The 23,877-nt window shown below is 39.3% G+C and overlaps 1 protein-coding gene across 1 annotated transcript in view; it reads right to left on the reverse strand.

Moving 5' to 3' along the window:
• Positions 1-391: 391 nt before the first annotated feature.
• The window catches only part of LOC126484282 (proteoglycan 4), a 300,519-nt gene continuing 277,033 nt past the window's right edge, over positions 392-23,877 (reverse strand). Inside the window, exon 7 of the mRNA XM_050107709.1 lies at positions 392-1,321. Within this exon, the coding sequence (XP_049963666.1) occupies positions 1,233-1,321 (89 nt within the window). The 3' untranslated portion in view covers positions 392-1,232. The remainder of the gene's footprint in view (positions 1,322-23,877) is intronic.

Below are 23,877 nucleotides of genomic sequence, written 5' to 3' on the forward strand. Positions count from 1 at the left end.
TTTCTTTTATTGTGATTGTTAATTTAATTAAAATTATTATATAGGCCGTGTTTTTTGTGTATAGTTCAGATGTTTCTTCTTGTTTGTTCCATTTAAATTTATTTACTATTTAATGTTAACCTCTTTAAATGCATTACCACCGTACTGTCAAAGATGACATTTACCCTGTGTTCATAGCTCATTCTTGATGTGTAATTTGTTTTTCACTGTTGTTCTTTGCTGTTAATAGGAAGTTAAATTTGATCATGGACTTGTAAGCCATTTGCTTCATAAGAGGTAAATTTGAATAAACATAGCTACCTGATGCAGTGAATGTAATGAAAACGTGAACCACTGACTACAATTCAAAGTAAAAAACAATTGTTTATTTCTCACTGTTTATTAAAAAATCTTCATTTACAGTTTGTATAAAGTCATAATTTACTACATATACTTTCTACTTAACATCTATAAATTTTACATCATTCACACATTATTGGGAGCATCACACATTCAAAAATTGCACCAGCTTTGTAGGTAATGGAAATCAAAAGCATACATTCATTTGAACATTATTCATACTAGAGCACTGGCAGTTGTAGTATTCATATCTGATTTACCATGTACTCTAAGATATGTAGAGAAATAAATGATTTTGACTCTTTTGATTCTTAGGGCTACAAATCCACATTAGAAATGAAAATGGCTTTACTGATTGCTGTATCAGTTTTTGCATTAAAATATAGTTTAACTGTTTATGGGATGACTTCACAAAACCTGAAGTAACTTATTATTTAAAACATGCTTTCATAATCTATTACCAGTGTATACTTTTGTAGGTGACTTGCCAATGTTCAAAAAATTATGATTATGCCAAAGTTTCAAGTAGTTTTGAATTATGAGCAATTTTATGTAATGCTCAGGCAGCTCACTCTCCAGCAGGAGGATCATGAGGTAAAAATATATTTTGTCATAACAATGAACAATCATTGATCATTGCAAATGCATACACAATTAATATAAAATACTGTGATGTTTTGTAAGAGAGTCTCTTCATATATCACATTCAGACTTATAAATGTTCCTTTAAAACTGATTCCCTATTGCATGACAACATTTTTTGTGGAGTAGTTTCTGGTCTACAACACGGTATTTGTTTGTCCCATATGACTATATTTCCAGGCATGCTCACTGAATTGTGCACCTGGAAAATCATGGCAGCTTCTTCTGTCTGTGCACACTTGCTAGTAGCTTCATAAAAGGCTGTCAATAGCATGAATAACGCCATTTGTTGTAGGTATGTTCTGTGTCACAACCAGAACAGAATTTACCTTTAGCTGACCTGGGGACAAGGGAACATAGTTAGACAGCTAATAAAAAATGAAAATCAGTAAAAGCATAACAATAAATATGAATATAAAAACTATAGAACAAAATATACAAACAGATAATACAAATTTTGCTAAAATTTCACCATCCAGAAAGCTGATTTGTTAAGCAGTTTACTAGTAGCAGGTAATTAAGAGAAGATATGTGTACACCCAATGGTGATTGAAAAGATAAGTTTTCCACACAGCTCAGTCAATGAAGGGCTGTTAAATGAAATGAAAACACGAAAAGAAGTGTCAAAGGGCAAAATAGCACTTTTATGGGTTTTGCTGAGGGAGAACGATTGATCTCTTTGTAATGAGTTTGTCATACTGTGATATTTTTCCTATCCCGGGCATACTGCCATGATAGAGGCGTGTACAAGAGGGCAGCAGACGAGAGGGAGAATAATAAGTAGCAAAGAGAAGGACTGGGGCTTATCACTGTTGAACACCATCTTGCTCACATAAGTACAACAAACAGTACAGCTTTGTCCACAGTGCTGTCTCAACATTGGTCACTCCAATGGGCATGAACCTGTCAGTATCAACACTTAACAATTCTGATAAGTGTGCCACTCTGATGTTTTCCATACTTCCGAAACCTCTAAAGCCTTTAAATGCAATCACTGGTGTATTGACTGACACGGTCTGGTGGTTTTGAACCAGTCTCACTTTAACCAGTCCTGGTGAGTGAAATATGGAGGTGTACACTGTTGTGTGACAGAGCAAACAGGCATCAAAGTAACATTTAATGAGTCATTGGATGTGGCACAATGCATTGTTGGATGCTCCATAGTAAGAACAATATGAATAGAAGCTGCTACTTCAAAGAGCTTGAGGTATTGTCCCTTCTTCAGGAACATCCAAATGCCTCAGATCAGCAGACCAGTGTCTGGCCACATGTGATGCAAGCCTTCTTTGAAAGGTGATAGGTAGCACTATTTTCCAAATCTTCACATTTGCCGCCTAGCCAATCACCCACTGAACAGTCTAGGATGCGGTTGATCGTAAACACGTTCATCATGGTTCTCCATTAGCCACTACTTGTGCTTTGTGGTCTCATCTACACTACTATATAAAGACATGTCAATGTTAATTTTGTTACCAAAAATCTCAAAATGTACTTAACTGATTTACTTCAAATTTTTAAATGGTACTCTAATAAACCTCCAGACTATATGGTGTAAAAATATATGTATTTAAAACCTGTACAACTGTATAAAGAAAGTTGATGTTTAATATTGTTACCAAAAAACCTCAAGAAGTAAATGACTGATTTACTTCAGGTTTTTGCACAATAATCTAAGAAATGTTTTGACAGATATAGGCTAAGTTTCAAAAAAATTTACATGGTATATAAAAATCATATACTATGAAATGGGGAATCTTAACAAAAATCTTGAAAATTTCTTGACCAATTGCTTCAAATTTTTAAATGATACTTTAATAAAAATTCATGTTACAGAGGAATATTGAAGACTAGATGGATTGATCACATAACTAATGAAAAGGTACTGGTTAGAATTGGGGAGACATGAAATTTGTGGCACAACATGACCAAAAGAAGGGATCAATTATAGGGCACATTCTGAGACATCAAGGGATCATGAATTTAGTGTTGGAGGGAAGTGCAGGGGCTAAAAATTGTAGAGGAAGACCAAGGGACAAACACAGTAAGGAGATTCAGCATGATGTTGCTTGCAGTAGTTATTCGGAGATGATAAGGCTTGCACAGGATAGAGTAGCATGGGAAACTGCATCAAACCAGTCTTTTGACTGACCACAACAGTACCATTTTAATAAACATTTAAGGGCAATATATTTTTAATATATATAGTATAATATATAACAGATAAAAGTTGCTAGCAAAAATCTTGAAAAGTTCTTTACTGACGTATTTCAGATTTTTACATAATACTCTAAAAAACAATCAGATGGATATAGCCTATATATTTTTAAACAAAAATGTACAGGTTTTTTGTTAAAAATGACAGTGAGAAAGTAAATGCTGCATTGTGAAAATGTACAGTTTCATTTTCTTTCTCACAGTCAATGTTGACTATGATAGTAGCGCATTTAAACTACTAGACAAATTGCTTCTCCCATATATATTCTTTCTCCTTATACATAACTTTGAACAAAACTTCTATAGACAACTGTGTGCTGTTTTGTTTCTCACAGTCTCTTTTAACAAGAAAATTGTATTTATGGTTTATTGGCCTATGATCAGAATACTAATATAGAATCTGAATCATCTGAAACTTGGTATTCCTGCTTGTTTACAGATTAGAACTACATGAAATACTTTTATTGAAGCTATTATCCTCACAGATCTAGCAAAATGAGAGGTCTCTCATACACCTTATGACAACAATCCCAACTATTTATTTTAATCAACTTCAGTTCCAAATCATAGTAAAAATATTGGCAACAAAAATAAACAAAGCTCAATGTCCATCTGGCAGGGGGAGGGGAGATGGACAGAAAGGTTGGGATGAAATGAACAGATAGGGGAAGGACGAGATGGACAGGGATAGAAGGGGGAGGAGTTGGAGAGAGATATGGGGAGGAGGAGATGGACGTAGAGGGGGAGACGTGAGTAGGTGATGGACAGAGAGGGGGGAGGCAGAAATAAACAAATACAGAGGAGGGGAGAAGATGAACAGAGAGAGGGGGGGAGAAGAACATTAGGATGTATATTCAATTGTGAAGCATTGCCAGCTCAACTAGTATACATATAAAGTGCATGGAGAGAGACCATTCTTGATTCTGGTTCATGATGTTTAGGGTTTTTGATTTCAGCATGTGTAGGATTCACACCACAATGATTTTGTACAATACTGTGAATTTAATCATTTTTGAGTTGTCATGCACTTGATATTTGGTATAAACTTCATTTTACATGCATGTATCATTTTTGGTGTTACAATTCTCACAAATGTTAGTGTATTTAAGAAGAGATGTTTTTACTTATGAATTATTTCTTTACCCCTTGCCAAATACTTCCTGCAATGACAATATACTACAATATGCTAATACTCTTTCCAGGTAGAGCCAGTGTGTGTAAAGTGCTTCTGGTTTCACGATCACATATTGATGTAAATGGTCTTCCAGCCACAGAGACATTTGATGCAATGGGTTTAAAAGGCCACTAAAAACTGAGACCTATTGATGAATCTTGGTATAAACAAAAGCTGCCACTTACTGCTTACACAGTAGAAGTAACTGATACACACAAGGTTAAGGAGTTGTTAGAGTTTTGAAAATGTGACACAGACGTTTACAATCAATTCTTAGAGATTTATGATACAAAGCCACTAAGAAAGCAACAATGTTCTTGACTAATGAGAGGAGCCCACCATAGGCAGCTCTCTGATACAGTAGAAACTTTGCAGGGTGAAAGAAAGGTGACAATAAGTGAACACCTGCTTTGTCTTCGTTGCCAACAGTCATTAGTTTCTGAGAAAATGACAGTCAAAGATTTTGATACTGTTTCATCAGTTTGCGCACATGGTATTACCCTAAGCTAGTTGGTGGCATAGTGGCTAGGAGCACATGTGACTGTTTTGCCTGCTTTTTATTTCTTTCTGGATTGTCCTCAGTGTCGATGTACTGGCTGAAAAAATAGGGGGTGGAAGTGCAACTACTGTCTACTGTAAATGATGTAGCCGACAGATGCACAGTTGCGTTTCACAGTCTTTTACATTCACTGTTCACAAGCTCCCAATAATACACAGTTACATACGCACTACTGTTTAAACTTTACGTAGGCCTAATTAATAGTTTGCAGGCAAACCTCCACATACTGCTACAATAGTTTACTACTGAACATCTACGAGCATTAAAAACCTAACCACAAAGTTCACTGTTCTTGAAGAATAAACAGATATGTATGGAGCTGACACTGCCATTGTTTTAACACACGGCCTAATTATGTAACACCTATTTCACAGTTAAATTTGTTGCTCTAACCAACACAGGCTTCTCGTCTGAAACTTGGTAGTGGACTGACTGCCTCGGGACATTTTTTTTTTTTTTTTTTTTGACAAAAACTGAGGTCCTTATATATCCTCACAGTAATACGTACTTGAAACTACTCATTGTTCAATGTTAAATTTACAGAAATTACAATTGAAACATCACTCATTAAATTAACTGAATTCATCGAAAAATTCGTTCGTTTAAACTACAAGGTTTAGCCCGTATTATTTGTTTAAATGAAGAAATTAACGTATATCGTTATGTAAACACTACTTTTGACAGAACTGTTAATTACTTTGCAATTGTTTTGCTAATATGTTTTCGAATAGCGCCACATAGATCCTTTAAGAATGCTATTGTTTCGTCTCTCAAATGGTTGTAATTAGTAAAGAATTTGTATTTGTTTATACGTCAACAATAGAATTTAAGTTACGGAACAATTACTGATTTCACCCTACAACAAAAGATATTAACAAGTACTAGTCAAAATAAATGAGAAAGTCAATTACATACATAAAACTAAGCACAAAATTAGATCTGATGCTAGATTCTTTAAAACTGAGGGACAACCTTTCTCTTTTATGGAAATGCAGATTATATTCATTCACATATGTTAATGGTAATTATTTACAAGTGAAAAACTGAATTTAAGGAGGCAGATGGCGAAACAAGAGGGGAAGTAAAAAATATTCCAGCTTGCTACGTCACACACAGTTACGAATTTTTCCAATCCGTATATTGCGTTTCTTTGTTGTTGCAGAAATAGGCTTATGTGACATCAATACTTTTTGTGACATTGAGAAATGCAATGGTGTTATTGACAAAAGAAAAATGCATTTCCATTCTTATTAAAAACAGATTTTATCGTCGCTAATCTTATATAACTATTGCCTATAAAATCAAAAGTAACTGAAAATGAAAAACATGTAAATACTAGTATATCAATGTTTGCTTTAATTTTTTACTTTCACACTTCAGGAGAACCTATGTATTCTCCAGGGTGATGTGTGTCACAAAAATATTCAAAGCATAGAAATTCAGAGCACTACAAGCATCGTGTAAAGCACATACACCAAAGTCAGATTTTGTTGTTAATATTATTGTAAAAAGCAACCTCATTAACATTCCTAAACACCTTGTGCTCTAGTGATAATTTCACAGCAAGCAATGCATATCTAAGCATTCTCTTGAAAGATGGATCCTGCAATTGATAATGGTACCCCTTATGGAGCAAGCGGCAGGAAAGGACACCAGGTGCACTCAGTTATATCTTAGAGCCTCATTCAGATGCTGAAGAGGCTATTCTGGCAGCCATTGATGGATCGGGATGCAACTAACTGCATATTGTAACACACTTCGGAATAAATGATGCTGGGCTCTGAGGTCACACTTGGATCATTCCAATGACTGGTAGAGAAGACTCAGAAGGCGAGACTTGAGCATGGAATTTCAGCGAAGCTCACAATTTGCAGCAATGTCATCAGAATTGATTGTGACCCTTTGATTCTGAGTTGAGTGTCACTTGTCAGAGACGTATATAGATGTATCAGGGGCCCCATATCACTCCAACTGCACACGCCCCACACCATTACAGAGCCTCCATCAGCTTGAACAGTCCCCTGCTGACATGCAGGGTCCATCGATTCATGAGGCTGTCACCATACCCATACACATCCATCCGTTCGATACAATTTGAAACGAGACTCATCTGATCTGGCATCATGTTTCCAGTCATCAACAGTCCAATGTTGGAGTTGATGGTCACAGGTGAGGTATAAAGCTGTGTGTCATGCAGTCATCAAGTGTACACGAGTGGGCCTTCTGCTCCAAAAGCCCATATCAATGATGTTTTGTTGAATGGTTCACACACTAATATTTGATGATTGCCCAGCATTGAAACCTGCAGCAATTTGCGGAAGGGTTGCACTTTTGTCATGTTGAATGGTTCTCTTCAGTCGTCATTGGTCCCATTCTTGCAGGATCTTTTTCCACCCTCCATGATGTCGGAGATTTGATGTTTTATCGGTACACTCGAGAAAGTAGGGACTTAATTGTTACCTCGGAGATGCTGTGTCCCACTCACTTAAGTCTAGATACCCTGTCATTGTAGCAACAGCAACCGATCTAACAATTTGGCCACACACTAGTTGTCTTATATAGTCATTTCCGACTGCAGTGCCATTTTCTGCTTGTTTACATAACTCTGTATTTGAATACGCATGCCTATACCAGTTTCTTTGGCGTTTCAGTGTAAAATTACTTGATAGTGGATGTCTGTCACTTGGCGCTACAGTGTTCCCACGGTATACCATTTGGTTAAAGCCAATATGAAGACATCGCGGATCACTTCAAAAGTGCTGAAATGCTGTTCATGTAACATGGAGCGATGTTGGAAGCTACTGCCTTCAGGTATGGTGGAAGCATGAGGTACTCTGTCTATAGCTGATTTTAAATGACCAGTGATTGAATTGCGGCAGAGAACGCGTTTTATAGCCCTGAATTTACGCTCGTGTCCTAACCTAAACACAACATCTGCGGCAGAACTATTAATCACGCTCGCTTTGCTCACAGCGATTAAAGCTGACCTGTACAAGCAAACTCAAGAAAAGATTCAGGTTCAGTGCTAAAAGCGAGGTGACATATGAGTTTTGCTACCCAAGGTGACGTGATCCTGACTGATGAGCAGTCCTGGGTGGAACTCAGTTACAGGCAGATTCCAAACGAAAAAAGAATGACTGGAAGAAAAATAAGAGCAAAGGAAAGAGTCAATACGATGACGAAAAAGATGTGACAAAAGACTGGAAATTAAAAATTAAAAAAAAATACGTGGAAACCAGTTATCGGTAAGTGAAAATAATAATAATTAGAGTCATATTGATTAAGGTTAAAAAAAACAAAAAAAACAACTATCACCTGACAGGATTTGAACTCACGAGTTTCTGCCTCTTGAACTGTTATGTTATTACTGCTCTACGAAAGTGTGTTGGTAACTAATGTTATATTTACTTATCTATAAAAGCAGTTACAACAATCATTTACCGCCTTCGGTTTTACATGTCCTATGAAGTTTACCTATTATAACCTGATTTCTGTGGTGACATTGATTGAATATGTGAAGCTGAGCCGCATCTAATGCGAAAGACTCCAGTAATCTTCAGCCAGTAGTGTGTTCGAAATGTGCGTTATTTCGTTGCCTCATTTTATGTGTGTTGTTTTGGGTGTGTTTATCATGTGTGATGAAATAACAAATAAAAGGGCCGGACCCAGTATTCAGGATCCAAACACAACATGAATAAAAGCCAGACAAAGAATTGAAATTGAACTGTTTGTTGTGGAGTTTTGGCGACGGCAAATAGTTCGGGAGTGACGCTGAGCGCTGTCACTGGAAGGAGACACATCCCACATGTGAAATGACAACTATCAATTTAATCAGACTATAGTTACTAAACAATAAGTAGTGTGTTTCTGTCTTGCTGCAGGCAAACTGTTTTCTTTCGCCATTTGTAGAACGTTGTAGGACTTCATTATTAAATTAGTGGAAATATTTTCTGTAATATTCGACATTATGTAAGTATAAGTGCACTCCCTCTCAGGAGTGAGTTTGTGCGATTTTGTGTAGTTTTTATAAGGTGTGACTGGACATGGAACTTTCTTTCTTTCCTTATAACACGTTAGTGGATATTGAAGCTTTTATTTATTTATAAGACAGACAGGACAACATGAGCAGCACATGGGAAAGGGAGACAACCTGCGTGTTAATAGTGCTAACTTAGGAATACCCGAACTAGTGAAGAGGGTCGACAATCTTTTTAGAATGGGAAGAGTTACCCCAAAATATAATACCATACCACATAAGCGAATGAAAATAAGCAAAGTAGACTAATTTTCGTGTAGAACGATCACTCATTTCAGATACCGTTCGAATAGTAAAAATAACAGCATTGTCTTTGAACAAGATCCTGAATGTGGGCTTTCCACGACAGTTTACTATCTATCCTAGAAATCTGAACTGTTCAGTTTCACTAATCATATGCCCATTCTGTGAAATTAAAATGTCAGGTTTTGTTGAATTGTGTGTTAGAAACTGTAAAAACTGAGTCTTACTGTGATTTAGCGTTAGTTTATTTTCTACAAGCCATGAACTTGTGTCATGAACTGCACTATATGAAACCGAGCCAATATTGCACACAACATCCTTTACTAGCAAGCTAATGTCATCAGCAAAAAGAAATATTTTAGAATTACCTGTAATACTAGAGGGCATATCATATACATAAATAAGGAACAGGAGTGGCTCAGCACTGATCCCTGGGGCACTCCCAACTTAACCGTACCCCACCCAGACCCCACATCACAGCCATTATCAACACTGTGTAAAATGACCTCTTGCTGTCTGTTGCTAAAGTAAGAGGTGAACCAGTTGTGAGCTAATCCCCGTGGTCCGTAATGGTCCAACTTCTGGAGCAATATTTTGTGATTAACAGAATCAAATGCCTTAGATAAATCAAAAAATATGCCTAGCGCTCGAAACCTTTAGTTTAACCCATCCAGTATCTCACAGAGAAAAGCGAATATAACATTTTCAGTTGTTAAAATGACTTCTAAAGCTGAACCGTACATTTGATAGTAAATCATGAGATATAAAATGATCAATTATCCTTACATACACAAATTTTCAATAACTTTAGCAAACACTGATGGCATAGAAATAGGTCTAAAATTGTCTGTATTATCCCTTCTCCCTTTCTATAAAGTGGCTTTACTACTGAGTACTTTAATCGTTCAGGAAACTGACCATTCCTAAAGGAAAAATTACAAATATGCCTAAATAAAGGGCCAACATGAGCAGCACAGTACTTTAATATTCTGCTAGGCACTCCATCATATCCATGAGAGTCCTTAGTCTTCAGTGATTTAATTATTGACTCAATCTCCCCCTTGTCTGTATCACAGAGGAGTACTTTGCTCATCAATCTCGGAAAAGCATTTGCCAAGAGGATTATATGGTTCCCTGTAGAAACTAAATTTTTATTTAATTCACCACAATGCTCAGAAAATGATTGTTAAATACTGTACATAATCTGATTATCAATAACAGAAATACTTTTTACTACAGACTGACTTTATATTGTCGACCTTGTGCTGCTGACCAGACACTTCCTTCACAACAGACCATATGGTTCCAATTTCATCCTGTGAATTAGCTGTTCTATTTGCATACCACATACTCTTTGTCTTCCTAATAACATTTTTTAGCAACTTACAGTATTGTTTGTAATGGGATACTGCAGCTTGATTGTGACTACTTTTAAAATTTTAATATAATTTCCGCTTTGTTCTACATGATATGCTTACCCCACTAGTCCGCCACCTAGGCTGCCTTTTACTACTAGTACCACGTTTAGAACGTTCTAAGTGAAAGAAACTCTCAAAGAGCATGAGAAATGTGTTAAGGAAAGTATTGTATTTATCATCTATGTTATCAGCACTATAAACATACTGCCACTCTTGTTCCTTGATGAGGTTTAAAAAACTCTCTATTGCTGTTGGATGAACTTTCCTACATAGTTTGTAATTATATGTGACATTTGTTTGACTACAAAAACCTTTTAATGTTAAAATTTCCGCATCGTGGCCAGAAAGGCCATTCACCCTTTTACTAACAGAATGACTATCTAGTAATAAAGAATGAATATAAATATTGTCTATGGCTGTGCTACTGTTCCCCTGCGCCCTAGTTGGAAATAGCACTGTCTGCATCAGATCATATGAATTTAGGAGATCTACCAACATACTTTTTCTTGCACCATCATATAAAAAATTAAGATTGAAGTCACCACGTATAACTAATTTCTGGTGCTTCCTATAATGTGACTCAAGAATCCTCTCTAGCTTCAGCAGAAATGCTCTGAAATCAGAGTTGGGGGGCCTATAAACAACAACAATTAGCAGTTTAGTTTCACTATATTCAAATGCCCCTGCACAACATTCAAATATCTGATCAGTGGAGTGTCGTGTTACGTCTATGGACTCAATTGGAATACTGTCTTTTTACGTACTTAGTCACTCCCCCACCCCACAAGGAACACCTCGAAAAACAGCCAGCTAATCCGTATCCTGGTAAAGGAAGCATCTGAATTGTCAAACTGTTTACGTGGTGCTCCTATATATCAATAATTTCAGAGTCAACATCTATAAGCAGTTCATTAACTTTATCTCTAATACTTCTTATATTTTAATGAAATATGCTAATTCCTTCCATACTTGGAAACATGACGTCCTCTGAAGGTGAGCCCTTGGTTAGAGGGACTTCCTTTAAGCAGGTATACCCATCAGCTGACTTCAATCTAAAAATGGTGCAGCTCTAACACCATCTACTACAGGAATTTTTCCATGAGTGATCCCACCACCACCCACCACACTGTCACCTACAAGCTTTGCCAGCCTCCACTTCCCATATCTACTGAGATGCAGGTCGTGCCTAGTGAAACCCGATCTAATGATAGACTCAGCAGGCACCATGGAAATGTGATCCATGCTCTCTGCCATGAGTGCCTTCCCAGCCCCATGTTAACGTGCCTATCAGCCGCATTTAGATGAGGGCGGTCACGACACTGAAGCAGTTGCACGAAATGCACATTAGTGCCACCAGTTTGAGTAGCTATCTTTACCAGGCCACCACCTACATCATATTTCCCGTCCCTATCAAGGCTGTTTCCTGCTCCATCCACTATCACTACCTGATCCTCCCACACTGTAACCCACTAATGACAAACCTACGACAGAGCCCACACTTCTCGCTCTTGGTAAAATTTTGCTGCTTCCTAAGTTCAGTTACACCAGTAAAACTACATATAGAACTAACAATAGCGGTCTCGAAATTCTCTGTCTGATAAGAAAGCAGCTACTTGTATTAATACTACTAAACCCCAACTAATACCAATACCAACAAAACTTCAAAAAATTAGTAGCTAAAACCAAAAAGTGTAGCGGCCACTGGAACACTCAACGAAGTTAAAACCCTGAATGAAAATTTACTGAAATATTTCACTAGAAACAATAAGATACGCTAGCTAAAAACTAAAGCACGACATTTACTAAATGACTTCAGCGTACAGAAAACTCTAAAAACACAGCGAGCGAACGTTTCCAAACGTTTATTAAATCGTTATTTCACCACAAGCAGCGCAAAAGACTGCTAAAAACTATTAAATTTAATATCTGTATAACAGCGCACAAATAACTTTGTCAGTACTTAGCTTTATAACCGCTACAGCTGCAACTGAACGCCGCAAAATGTATGAGGAAGATTCTTAGAAAGACATTAACAACCGTCTTGAACCTTGCTTGGAATGCAATGATTTGCCACTAGAGTCTCATTTTTTCATCATGCTGACATATGAGAAATTCTCCCAATTCGTTGGAAAAATAAGGTTACTAAAATCCTGGATATTCGAAGCCTCTATGAAAGATTTCAACATCTACATCTACATGATTACTCTGCAATTCACATTTAAGTGCTTGGCAGAGGGTTCATCGAACCACAATCATACTCTCTCCCTACCATTCCACTCCCGAACAGTGCGCGGGAAAAACGAACACCTAAACCTTTCTGTTCGAGCTCTGATTTCTCTTATTTTATTTTGACAATCATTCCTAGCTATGTAGGTTGGGCTCAACAAAATATTTTCGCATTCGGAAGAGAAAGTTAGTGACTGAAATTTGGTAAATAGATCTCGCCGCGACGAAAAACGTCTTTGCTTTAATGACTTCCATCCCAACTCGCGTATCATATCTGCCACACTCTCTCCCCTATTACGTGATAATACAAAACGAGCTGCCCTTTTTTGCAACCTTTCAATGTCCACCGTCAATCCCACCTGGTAAGGATCCCACACCGCGCAGCAATATTCTAACAGAGGACGAACGAGTGTAGTGTAAGCTGTCTCTTTAGTGGACTTGTTGCATCTTCTAAGTGTCCTGCCAATGAATCGCAACCTTTGGCTCGCCTTCCCCCCAATATTATCTGTGTGGTCTTTCCAACTGAAGTTGTTCGTAATTTTAACACCCAGGTACTTAGTTGAATTGACAGCCTTGAGAATTGTACTATTTATCGAGTAATCGAATTCCAACGGATTTGTTTTGGAACTCATGTTTATCACCTCACACTTTTCGTTATTTAGCGTCAACTGCCGCCTGCCACACCATACGGCAATCTTTTCTAAATCGCTTTGCAACTGATACTGGTCTTCGGATGACTTTACTAGACGGTAAATTACAGCATCATCTGCGAACAACCTAAGAGAACTGCTCAGATTGTCACCCAGGTCATTTATATAGATCAGGAACAGCAGAGGTCTCAGGACGCTTCCCTGGGGAACACCTGATATCACTTCAATTTTACTCGGTGATTTGCCGTCTATTACTACGAACTGCGACGTTCCTGACGGGAAATCACGAATCCAGACGCACAACTGAGACGATACCCCATAGGTCCGCAGCTTGATTAGAAGTCGCTTGTGAGGAACGGTGTCAAAAGCTTTCCGGAAATCTAGAAATACGTCATTGACATAGCATAGCTGGACCAGGATTCACAGGAGTTCTCTGTCACAAGGAAAAATTCTTTGCCCCCCTTGTTTTTGTATAACTGGGGTTTAGAAGACACCATTCGGTTCAGTTGGCGCATCTTTATGATTATGATGTTGATGAAGATTATGCTGGCTTATATGCATTTGGTCCCACAGCTGAGTTTACTGTTATCGTATTTTCTAAGACACTTGAAAAAGAGGAGGAACATCCCATCCTTTAACATGTTCAAACATCGTTCAGTAACTTGCATTAAAAAGTTAGGGTATTATACTCCACATATGTGGAGGTACCATATTGTTGTAATTCAGCCGTTAACAAAATTTCTTCAATCACTAGGGTTACAGCAGAAGACCTGCTCTTTGGGCTGGACACCAGTCAACAGCTCGCGTAGATTTCGCTACTGACTTGCATTTTCTGGCGTCCCTGGTAAGTACCACACGTCACGTGTGTTAAGAGACTGTAAACAGAAACTCTTTTCTAAACTTGTCCATTCCAACTTTCTCCACGGGAGACCAATGTCATCGATTCTATTACGTTTAGTTCCGAAGAGAACACGGAAAGTTATTACGAAACAGGTGAAAGTCCAGGGTACATTCACTTAGATGTTCCCTTTCACGGTCGTTCGGCGGGTCTTGTGAATTATTTCCGAAGCTTTGTGGAGCGTGTCGTACTGGTGAAAGCATTTGTATCTGATGATACATCCGGTTTCCAAGAAGTACAGAGCTTGTTTGCCGATTGCATACGAAGGTTCTGCCTAGCTCATCCTATTACTAGGAATACTTCCACAGCCGATAGACGAAAGCATCACTTTTCTTTCACGAAAGATGAATATTTACCTTCATCTTATAAAAGATCAAGTGAATTACATAACTTTATATCACTCCGTATTCTGATGAATGAAAATGTGTATTTGTAACATAATCTCTAATGCTTATACTAGCCCTAATAGAAACAACGAACAATATATAGCGCAGTTGTCAGCATACAGGACTCGCATTCTGGAGGACGACGATTTAAATCCGCGTCCGGCCATCCAAATTTAGGTTCTCCGTGTTTTCCCCAAACCACTCCAGGCAAATACCTGGGCGGTTCCTGCGAAAGGTCACTACCGATTTCCTTCCCCATATGTCGAAACTTGTGCTCCGCCTCTATAGACCTCGATGTCGACGGGGAAAGTTAAACTCTAGTCTTCCTTCCTTCCCAATAGAAATGAAGGCTCTGATGTTGATTCTGTAGCTCATAACAAGAAACGCTGCAAACTATTGAAGGTAGTAATATCGATAGCAAATAAAATGCATTGCAATGGAATAGAGTCACATCAAGTAACGAAACAAAGACAATATTGGATGTAGTAAAGGAGGAGACTGATAGAACCAGAGATAAAGAGGGACAGACACCATTAAGAGTAAATGATACAATGAAATCAAATGCGTGAGTTGTTTTAAAACTTTAGCAAGCGTTCCCAACAATTTTTGATAAGGCGGGGTTGTCTGGTTCAATAGATGCTGCCATGGAATCAGCAATTACAAACAACTTCATCGATATGAATATGATCCTCACTAGACCAGTAGGAGTAATATCTACCATAAAATCTTTAAAATCAAAAATTTCTAATGTTTGCATTAAAAATCCTCGAAGTTAATTTGAGTGTGTGCTTCTGAGCATAGAAACTTAATAAGTTATTTAGTTAATCAGTTAGTCACAGTTCGTATTGTAAAGAATTCTGATGCTGAGAAGGCTACCTACACATATAGTGAGGATGTACTTGATTCATTAGAAAATAAAGTAAAGGCTGCAGGTATATTTCGTGACCTGTCAAACACATGTGATTGTGTGAACCACAATATCCTTTTCAGTAAATTAAGATATCACGGTGCAACAGCAAATGCTGCAAAATATTCAGATCGTGCCTCCCTGACAGGAAAAAGAAAGGGTGTCAGTAGGAAGTAGACCTGTTGTTAGCCGTCAAGCGTCGTACAACTGGGATCTAATTACAGGTCGTGTCCCAGAAGGTTCCATCTCAGGGCCCTTGCATTTTTTTTTTTTTTTTTTTTGAGTGTATGAATGAGTTTTCAACAGTAACACTGCCAAGTTTGTTTTCGTGTCAGATGATCCAAACACCGGAATAAAAGCTAATTAGCGGGAGTACAGCTCGCTGCGTCCGTGGCATCCCATAAGCCACACTGCCCGCTGTTTCGTTCTAAATGTTGAGCAACTCAGGAAGCATGGCTGTTGAGGCAGAATAGTCGTTAGCCAGTGACCTCTGTGGAACCTGCCGCACCGCACTTGTACAATGCTTATCCTGGCAAGCGGGCTCTGTCTAGGTCGACATCTGTCACCATAGCTGCTCTTGGAACGCCTATGGAGATTATTAATTTCTCATGCACTGCTTTCAATGGATCGGGTGGACTGCTGGTGACCACTCTTACCGCACCAAACAAGAGATCCCATGAAGGTAGCTCTCTTGAGCTTGCTCCTCAAAAATTTAGGATCAGTAACGGTAACAGGACACTGGCGAATCAAAATACTTTTGTGACTGCTAAGGTGCTCCATTCTACATTCAGAAAGGTGTTGATGGTGTTACGAACGGTTTGGAGTCAATAAAGAGGCTTTGTAGTGGTACATTATGGATTGAAACTTTTTAAATCAACGGCATTGAGAAAATACCCCATTGTTGCCGAACTGCATAGGACCCTAAATTCCAGCTGTGGAATGGTGTCATGCAGAGAACTCATGGATGAAGACACTTGTCTTTTAAAAGGAATGGGCTGTCGAAGGCATTACGGAAGTTCAGAAAGGGATGACGAGAGTGAATGGAACATTCATTTTGACCTTCAATTCGCAAGTCTTACCCAGTCACATTAAGGCTGGTTTATTATACTTAACTGTTCGCCCGTATTTTCCAAATCCATTGCTATGTTTAAAGTGCCAAAGATTTGGTCACATTACTGCTGCATGTAATGGTCATGCTACTTGTAGGATCTGCGGCCAAGGAGTACATGAGCCAGGTGTAGAAAGCACGTCTTCACCAGTATGTGTTAACTGCTTCAACTTACATCCAGTTTGGACCTGCGTGGCCCGCCACCAGGACCAAGAAGAAATTCAAGAAGTTATATGACGTGTACCTTATGCAGCCCCCCCCCCCCCCCCCCCCAATGAACCATGGACCTTGCCGTTGGTGGGGAGGCTTGCGTGCCTCAACGGTACAGATAGCCATACCGTAGGTGCAACCACAACGGAGGGGTATCTGCTGAGAGGCCAGACAAACGTGTGGTTCCTGAAGAGGGGCAGCAGCCTTTTCAGTAGTTGCAGCTGCAACAGTCTGGATGATTGACTGATCTGGCCTTGTAACATTAACCAAAATGGCCTTGCTGTTCTGGTACTGCAAACGGCTGAAAGCAAGGGGAAACTACAGCCGTAATTTTTCCCGAGGGCATGCAACTTTACTGTATGATTAAATGATGATGGCGTCCTCTTGTGTAAAATATTCCGGAGGTAAAATAGTCCCCAATTCGGATCTCCGGGCGGGGACTACTCAAGAGGACGTTGTTATCAGGAGAAAGAAAACTGGCGTTCTACGGATCGGAGCGTGGAATGTCAGATCCCTTAATCGGGCAGGTAGGTTAGAAAATTTAAAAAGGGAAATGGATAGGTTAAAGTTAGATATAGTGGTAATTAGTGAAGTTCGGAGGCAGGAGGAACAGGACTTCTGGTCAGGTGAGTACAGGATTATAAATACAAAATCAAATAGGGGTAATGCAGGAGTAGGTTTAATAATGAATAAAAAAATAGGTGTACGGGTAAGCTACTACAAACAGCATAGTGAACGCATTATTGTGGCCAAGATAGATACGAAGCCCACACCTACTACAGTAGTACAAGTCTATATGCCAACTAGCTCTGCAGATGGCGAAGAAATTGATGAAATGTATGATGAGCTAAAAGAAATTATTCAGGTAGTGAAGGGAGACGAAAATTTAATAGTCATGGGTGACTGGAATTCATCAGTAGGAAAAGGGAGAGAAGGAAACATAGTAGGTGAATATGGATTGGGGCTAAGAAATGAAAGAGGAAGCCGCCTGGTAGAATTTTGCGCAGAGCATAAGTTAATCATAGCTAATACTTGGTTTAAGAATCATAAAAGAAGGCTGTATACGTGGAAGAACCCTGGAGATACTAAAAGGTATCAGATAGATTATATAATGGTAAGACAGAGATTTAGGAACCAGGTTTTAAATTGTAAGACATTTCCAGGGGCAGATGTGGACTCTGACCACAATCTATTGGTTATGAACTGTAGATTAAAACTGAAGGAACTGCAAAAAGGTGGGAATTTAAGGAGATGGGACCTGGATAAACTGAAAGAACCAGAGATTGTACAGAGTTTCAGGGAGAGCATAAGAGAACAATTGACAAGAATGGGGGAAAGAAATACAGTAGAAGAAGAATGGGTAGCTTTGAGGGATGAAATAGTGAAGGCAGCACAGGATCAAATAGGTAAAAAGACGAGGGCTAGTAGAAACCCTTGGGTAACAGAAGAAATATTGAATTTAATTGATGAAAGGAGAAAATGTAAAATTGCAGTAAATGAAGCAGGCAAAAAGGAATACAAACGTCTCAAAAATGATATTGACAGGAAGTGCAAAATGGCTACGCAGGGATGGCTAGAGGACAAATGTAAGGATGTAGAGGCTTATCTCACTAGGGGTAAGATAGATACTGCCTACAGGAAAATTAAAGAGACCTTGGTAGAAAGGTGAACCACTTGCATGAATATCAAGAGCTTTGATGGAAACCCAGTTCTAAGCAAAGAAGGGATAGCAGAAAGGTGGAAGGAGTATATAGAGGGCCTATACAAGGGCGATGTACTTGAGGACAATATTATGGAAATGGAAGAGGATGTAGATGACAGAGCACTGAAAGACCTGAGTCGAAACAAGGCCCCCGGAGTAGACAACATTCCATTGGAACTACTGACGGCCTTGGGAGAGCCAGTCCTGACAAAACTCTACCATCTGGTGAGCAAGATGTATGAGACAGGCGAAATACCCTCAGACTTCAAGAAGAATATAATAATCCCAATCCCAAAGAAAGCAGGTGTTTACAGATGTGAAAACTACCGAACTATCAGTTTAATACGTCACAGCTGCAAAATACTAACGCGAATTATTTACAGACGATTGGAAAAACTGATAGAAGCCGACCTCGGGGAAGATCAGTTTGGATTCCGTAGAAATGTTGGAACACGTGAGGCAATATTGACTCTACGACTTATCTTAGAAGAAAGATTACGGAAAGGCAAACCTACGTTTCTAGCATTTGTAGACTTAGAGAAAGCTTTTGACAATGTTGATTGGAATACTCTCTTTCAAATTCTGAAGATGGCAGGGATAAAATACAGGGAGCGAAAGGCTATTTACAATTTGTACAGAAAGCAGATGGCAGTTACAAGAGTCGAGGGGTATGAAAGGGAAGCAGTGGTTGGGAAGCGAATGAGACAGGGTTGTAGCCTATCCCCGATGTTATTCAATCTGTATATTGAGCAAGCAATAAAGGAAACAAAAAAAATCGGAGTAGGTATTAAAATCCATGGAGAAGAATTAAAAACTTTGAGGTTCGCCGATGACATTGTAATTCTGTCAGAGACAGCAAAGGACTTGGAAGAGCAGTTGAACGGAATGGACAGTGTCTTGAAAGGAGGGTATAAGATGAACATCAACAAAAGCAAAACGAGGATAATGGAATGTAGTCGAATTAAGTCGGGTGATGCTGAGGGAATTAGATTAGGAAATGAGACACTTAAAGTAGTAAAGGAGTTTTGCTATTTGGGGAACAAAATAACTGATGATGGTCGAAGTAGAGAGGATATAAAATGTAGACTGGCAATGGCAAGGAAAGCATTTCTTAAGAAGAGAAATTTGTTAACATCGAGTAGTGATTTAAGTGTCAGGAAGTCGTTTCTGAAAGTATTTGTATGGAGTGTAGCCATGTATGGAAGTGAAACGTGGACGATAAATAGCTTAGACAAGAAGAGAATAGAAGCTCTCGAAATGTGGTGCTACAGAAGAATGCTGAAGATTAGATGGTATGGTAGATGAGGAGGTATTGAATAGAATTGGAGAGAAGAGGAGCTTGTGGCACAACATGACTAGAAGAAGGGATCGGTTGGTTGGACATGTTCTGAGACATCGAGGGATCACCAATTTAGTATTGGAGGGCAGCGTGGAGGCTAAAAATCGTAGAGGGAGACCAAGAGATGAATACACTAAACAGATTCAGAAGAAAGTAGGTTGCAGTAGGTACTGGGAGATGAAGAAGCTTGCACAGGATAGAGTAGAATGGAGAGCTGCATCAAAACAGTCTCAGGACTGAATACCACAACAACAACAACCTTATGCAGAAGCGAAGGAACTGATTAAAGCCATTCAGCCCCCAAAATTCGTTACCTGTTTTGCATCAACAGTGAATCAGTCCACATTTAAAGTTATTTTGTCAATACAGATGGCAGCGGCGCCCACCACTACCAACACCTGCTCCTGTTGCTGCACATGCCGAATGACAGGCTCCAGTAAATCTGGGCTGCCAGGGAATCAGTTTTCCATACTTCTCAGATTGAGGCAGCCGTTACCCCAACAGAAAATGTTCCACTTGCACTGTCTGTCACGTAACTTCCCGTTTTCTACACAAAAAGGGAACGTTACCACGATGACCAAGTCAAAGTTTAATGGAATGGAACCTTAAGCAACAACGCCGATATTAGCAGGTGTACTGTTTCTCCTGGGTGGACTTGGGTTTAAAAAAAATGTGAACTAAATAGTACGATAGATTTTATAAATAATCGACAAGTACGCCAAAGAAAAAGAGATAGAACTACAACGGATATGTTATTCCATGGACTCTTGCGCTCCTATGCATGAAATATCTTTCCTTTGCCATTCGCTTGTCTTATCTGCTTGGATTCGGACCTGAGAGGACGTTCTTGTACCAGCTGACAATGTAAGTTGTACTTAAAACCCGAAAAATGTAATGGTTATTTTGTCACAAGAATTTGTGTATGTTGTCAATCCATCGTAAATCTGATACCTTTATTGTCTTAAGTAGATATGGGCCTTAACAAAGAATTTTCATTTTTAGGCGCCATCTTAGAAAAATCTTTAAGAATTTTCTTTTAGCTCATCTACGAGACGTGCCGTCGGTTAGGACAATTAACTTTATTTCACATCCCACGAGACCGGACGCAGCTACTCATAATTTAACAATTTTATTTACAGATTTTCTTTATATAACGAGATAACATCCCAGGCAGAAAAGGTCTGGTCACAGGATTCCAGTTCCATTATAGGAGTTCTGTTGTAGATGCTACTCTTGTTATCTTATATTGGGGAATCGAGACGAAACCACGATGTATCGACGATTACGTAACTACCCCGAGAACTGAGCTAGTTTACTGAGTGCTTATACACGTCGGGCTAAATTAAACAACCTATTACACTGTTAATAATATTCCTACATTAGTTATTTCTCTTTTATGCTGAGACATTGCATTAATGTGAGTTTCTTTTTCGTATAAGTCACGGCTCATATTTTATTTTATTACATTACACTAATAGTCACAAAACAAATGAATTATTTTTAATTTAATTACATTACACAGGCACCGTTGCTGAAGATTTGGCCTCCAAGTCCCACTAGCCCACTTACATTGACCTAGCAAGATGCAAAGAGAAGGGGAAAGCAAACCTCACCAACAGATACTGGCCATACTACAGTGAAATGTAAATAGTTTCAGAAATCATGTAAACGAACTAAGCTGTTAACATACGCTAGACCAGCGTGTCTATGCATTCAGGAAACGCATTTCAAGGACTCTGGTACCCATGCCCTGAGGGGCTATCACCTATATAGAAAAGATGACCTAAGTAAAAGAAAGGCTAAAGGAGGAGTGGCAACGCTCGTCATTCACACACACTATTTCTCACCTACGACCATAATCATCACACTGCAACCAGTTGCTGTCACAGTGTATTTTATGTCATTCCTGGTAACACTGTGTTCTGTTCATCTACCGCCGCAGACACCACTGGATAGCAAGGCACGTGTGGTGTGCGTACTGTAAGACCTTCGGTGCACACACCATCAGATTATTTGACTTGTCGCTCTAACGAAGTAGGCGAGTGTCAGAAATATGTCTCGTGGTCTTATCGTGGCGTGTTTATCTTCTGCCGTTAGGTCAGACGATAGAAATGCCACTTGCACGCTTAGAGTAGCAGATTGACGGTGACCAACTTTAAACAGAACTTGATTAATTTTCGCACACATTTATTAAAATAATAACAAGCATAAAAATAACTTAACTTGGTTCTGGATGCTATTTACAATTGACAATCTGAAGTTCCTTTGGTCTTGGTACGTTAATCTTATTCTCACATGTCTCTGATACTTGACAAAGTGTCTACAGATTTATCTTCATGGCTATGTACAGGAATATGGCAATCTTATTAGGCGCAGACTGAAACTTGACTATAGACTGGTACAGACAAATGCAGACTAATGCAGACTGACTAATCGGAGGTCTGTACATTCGTTATAATACCTCGCACGTTCAGGTATCACTGCGCGAGTGTGATCCGCGAGGAGAAAAGGTTCTACGTTAGCAGCAATCTCATTGGCTTCGTGACATATTAATACGCAGATCGGCGGAAGCAGAATTTGGTCCGTCTCTAAGACAGCGCCATCTCGTAGTGCGGAGACGGACGAGCGCTGCACCTGCGCTGTTGTGCTTAATCGGGCGCGCTCTAGTGGGAAAGTTGTGTACGCGCTGACTACGCGGAACTATGTACACAACAGCACTCTTCGAGCTAATCAACCATCTTCCCCAACTGTTCCTTCTTTTAGGAGATTTCAGTCCACATATTATTCTGTGGGCTGTCACTTCACCTGTCCGAGAGGTTAAATGGTTGAAAGTGTATTAAGATCTAAAACAACACGCCTCCTGTAATGGCCACATCAAGGCATTTTTGCACAGCAATAACGCAATTTTCCGCCATTGGTTTGACAGTTTACTCCCCAGATTTCCCAGATTCTGTTCTGTGGGAGGTAGCAGACGTTCTACACTACAGCGACCACTTCTTATTTCTGTCCGTATTTTACAAAGAACGGAGCCTGAGAGAAAACTACCCAATTGGGTACTCTTTAAGGCAATCTGGACCCTATATGGGTAGTTAAGTATACTTGGGTAATTGGACAGCGTCTGAGACTGGGTGGGGCACGTTACCGATGTGATTTCTGATGCTGCTGCTGCGTCTATACTACAATCGTTAGGACATAACAAGAGGCAAGCTTATGCTACACGGCACAGGCGGACAGCGCAGCATAGATTCAAGCACAGTCCACCGGCAGGGAACCTTGGAGCCCTTCGGCTAGCGAGAGCGAAAGCTAGGCGAACAGAGAAGGAGAGCAAGAAGTGATCATGGCATGAGTTTCTGAAGTCTATTAACAGATAAACTTCCGCCACTACAGTGTGCACAAAAACAGTGGTGCCTACACAGTTGCGCTCTTCAAAAGCCAGGAATCATATGCTGTACAAGAAGGCCTCGTTAACCTGCAGTTGTCAGGGTACACCTGACAGGCCCTCTGAGTGTATTCTCTTCAAAGAGGAACGGATGGAGAGTAAAATTGTTTGTGAATTCACACCACACAGGCACATGCGGAAAGTATAGTGGCTCTTCCTACACAAAACGAGGTTTAACTGTGCCTCTAATTCGGCAGTTCTAAGCTCTTAAAAGCCTTTAGTGTGCGTAGAGGATGGTTGGCTCCCCTAATTACATTATTAGTGATGGGCTTGCCACTTTGTTGCTTCTTTCGTCTGGTGCTAATATTTTAATAGAGTGTCTCGAATCGCTTTGCTCATTTGTACCGTTCAGAGGGAGTGCAGTACTAATGTGAGAAAGAGTGTGAG

This window comes from Schistocerca serialis, chromosome 6 (genome assembly GCF_023864345.2).
Source record: "Schistocerca serialis cubense isolate TAMUIC-IGC-003099 chromosome 6, iqSchSeri2.2, whole genome shotgun sequence".
Lineage (NCBI taxonomy): Eukaryota > Metazoa > Arthropoda > Insecta > Orthoptera > Acrididae > Schistocerca > Schistocerca serialis.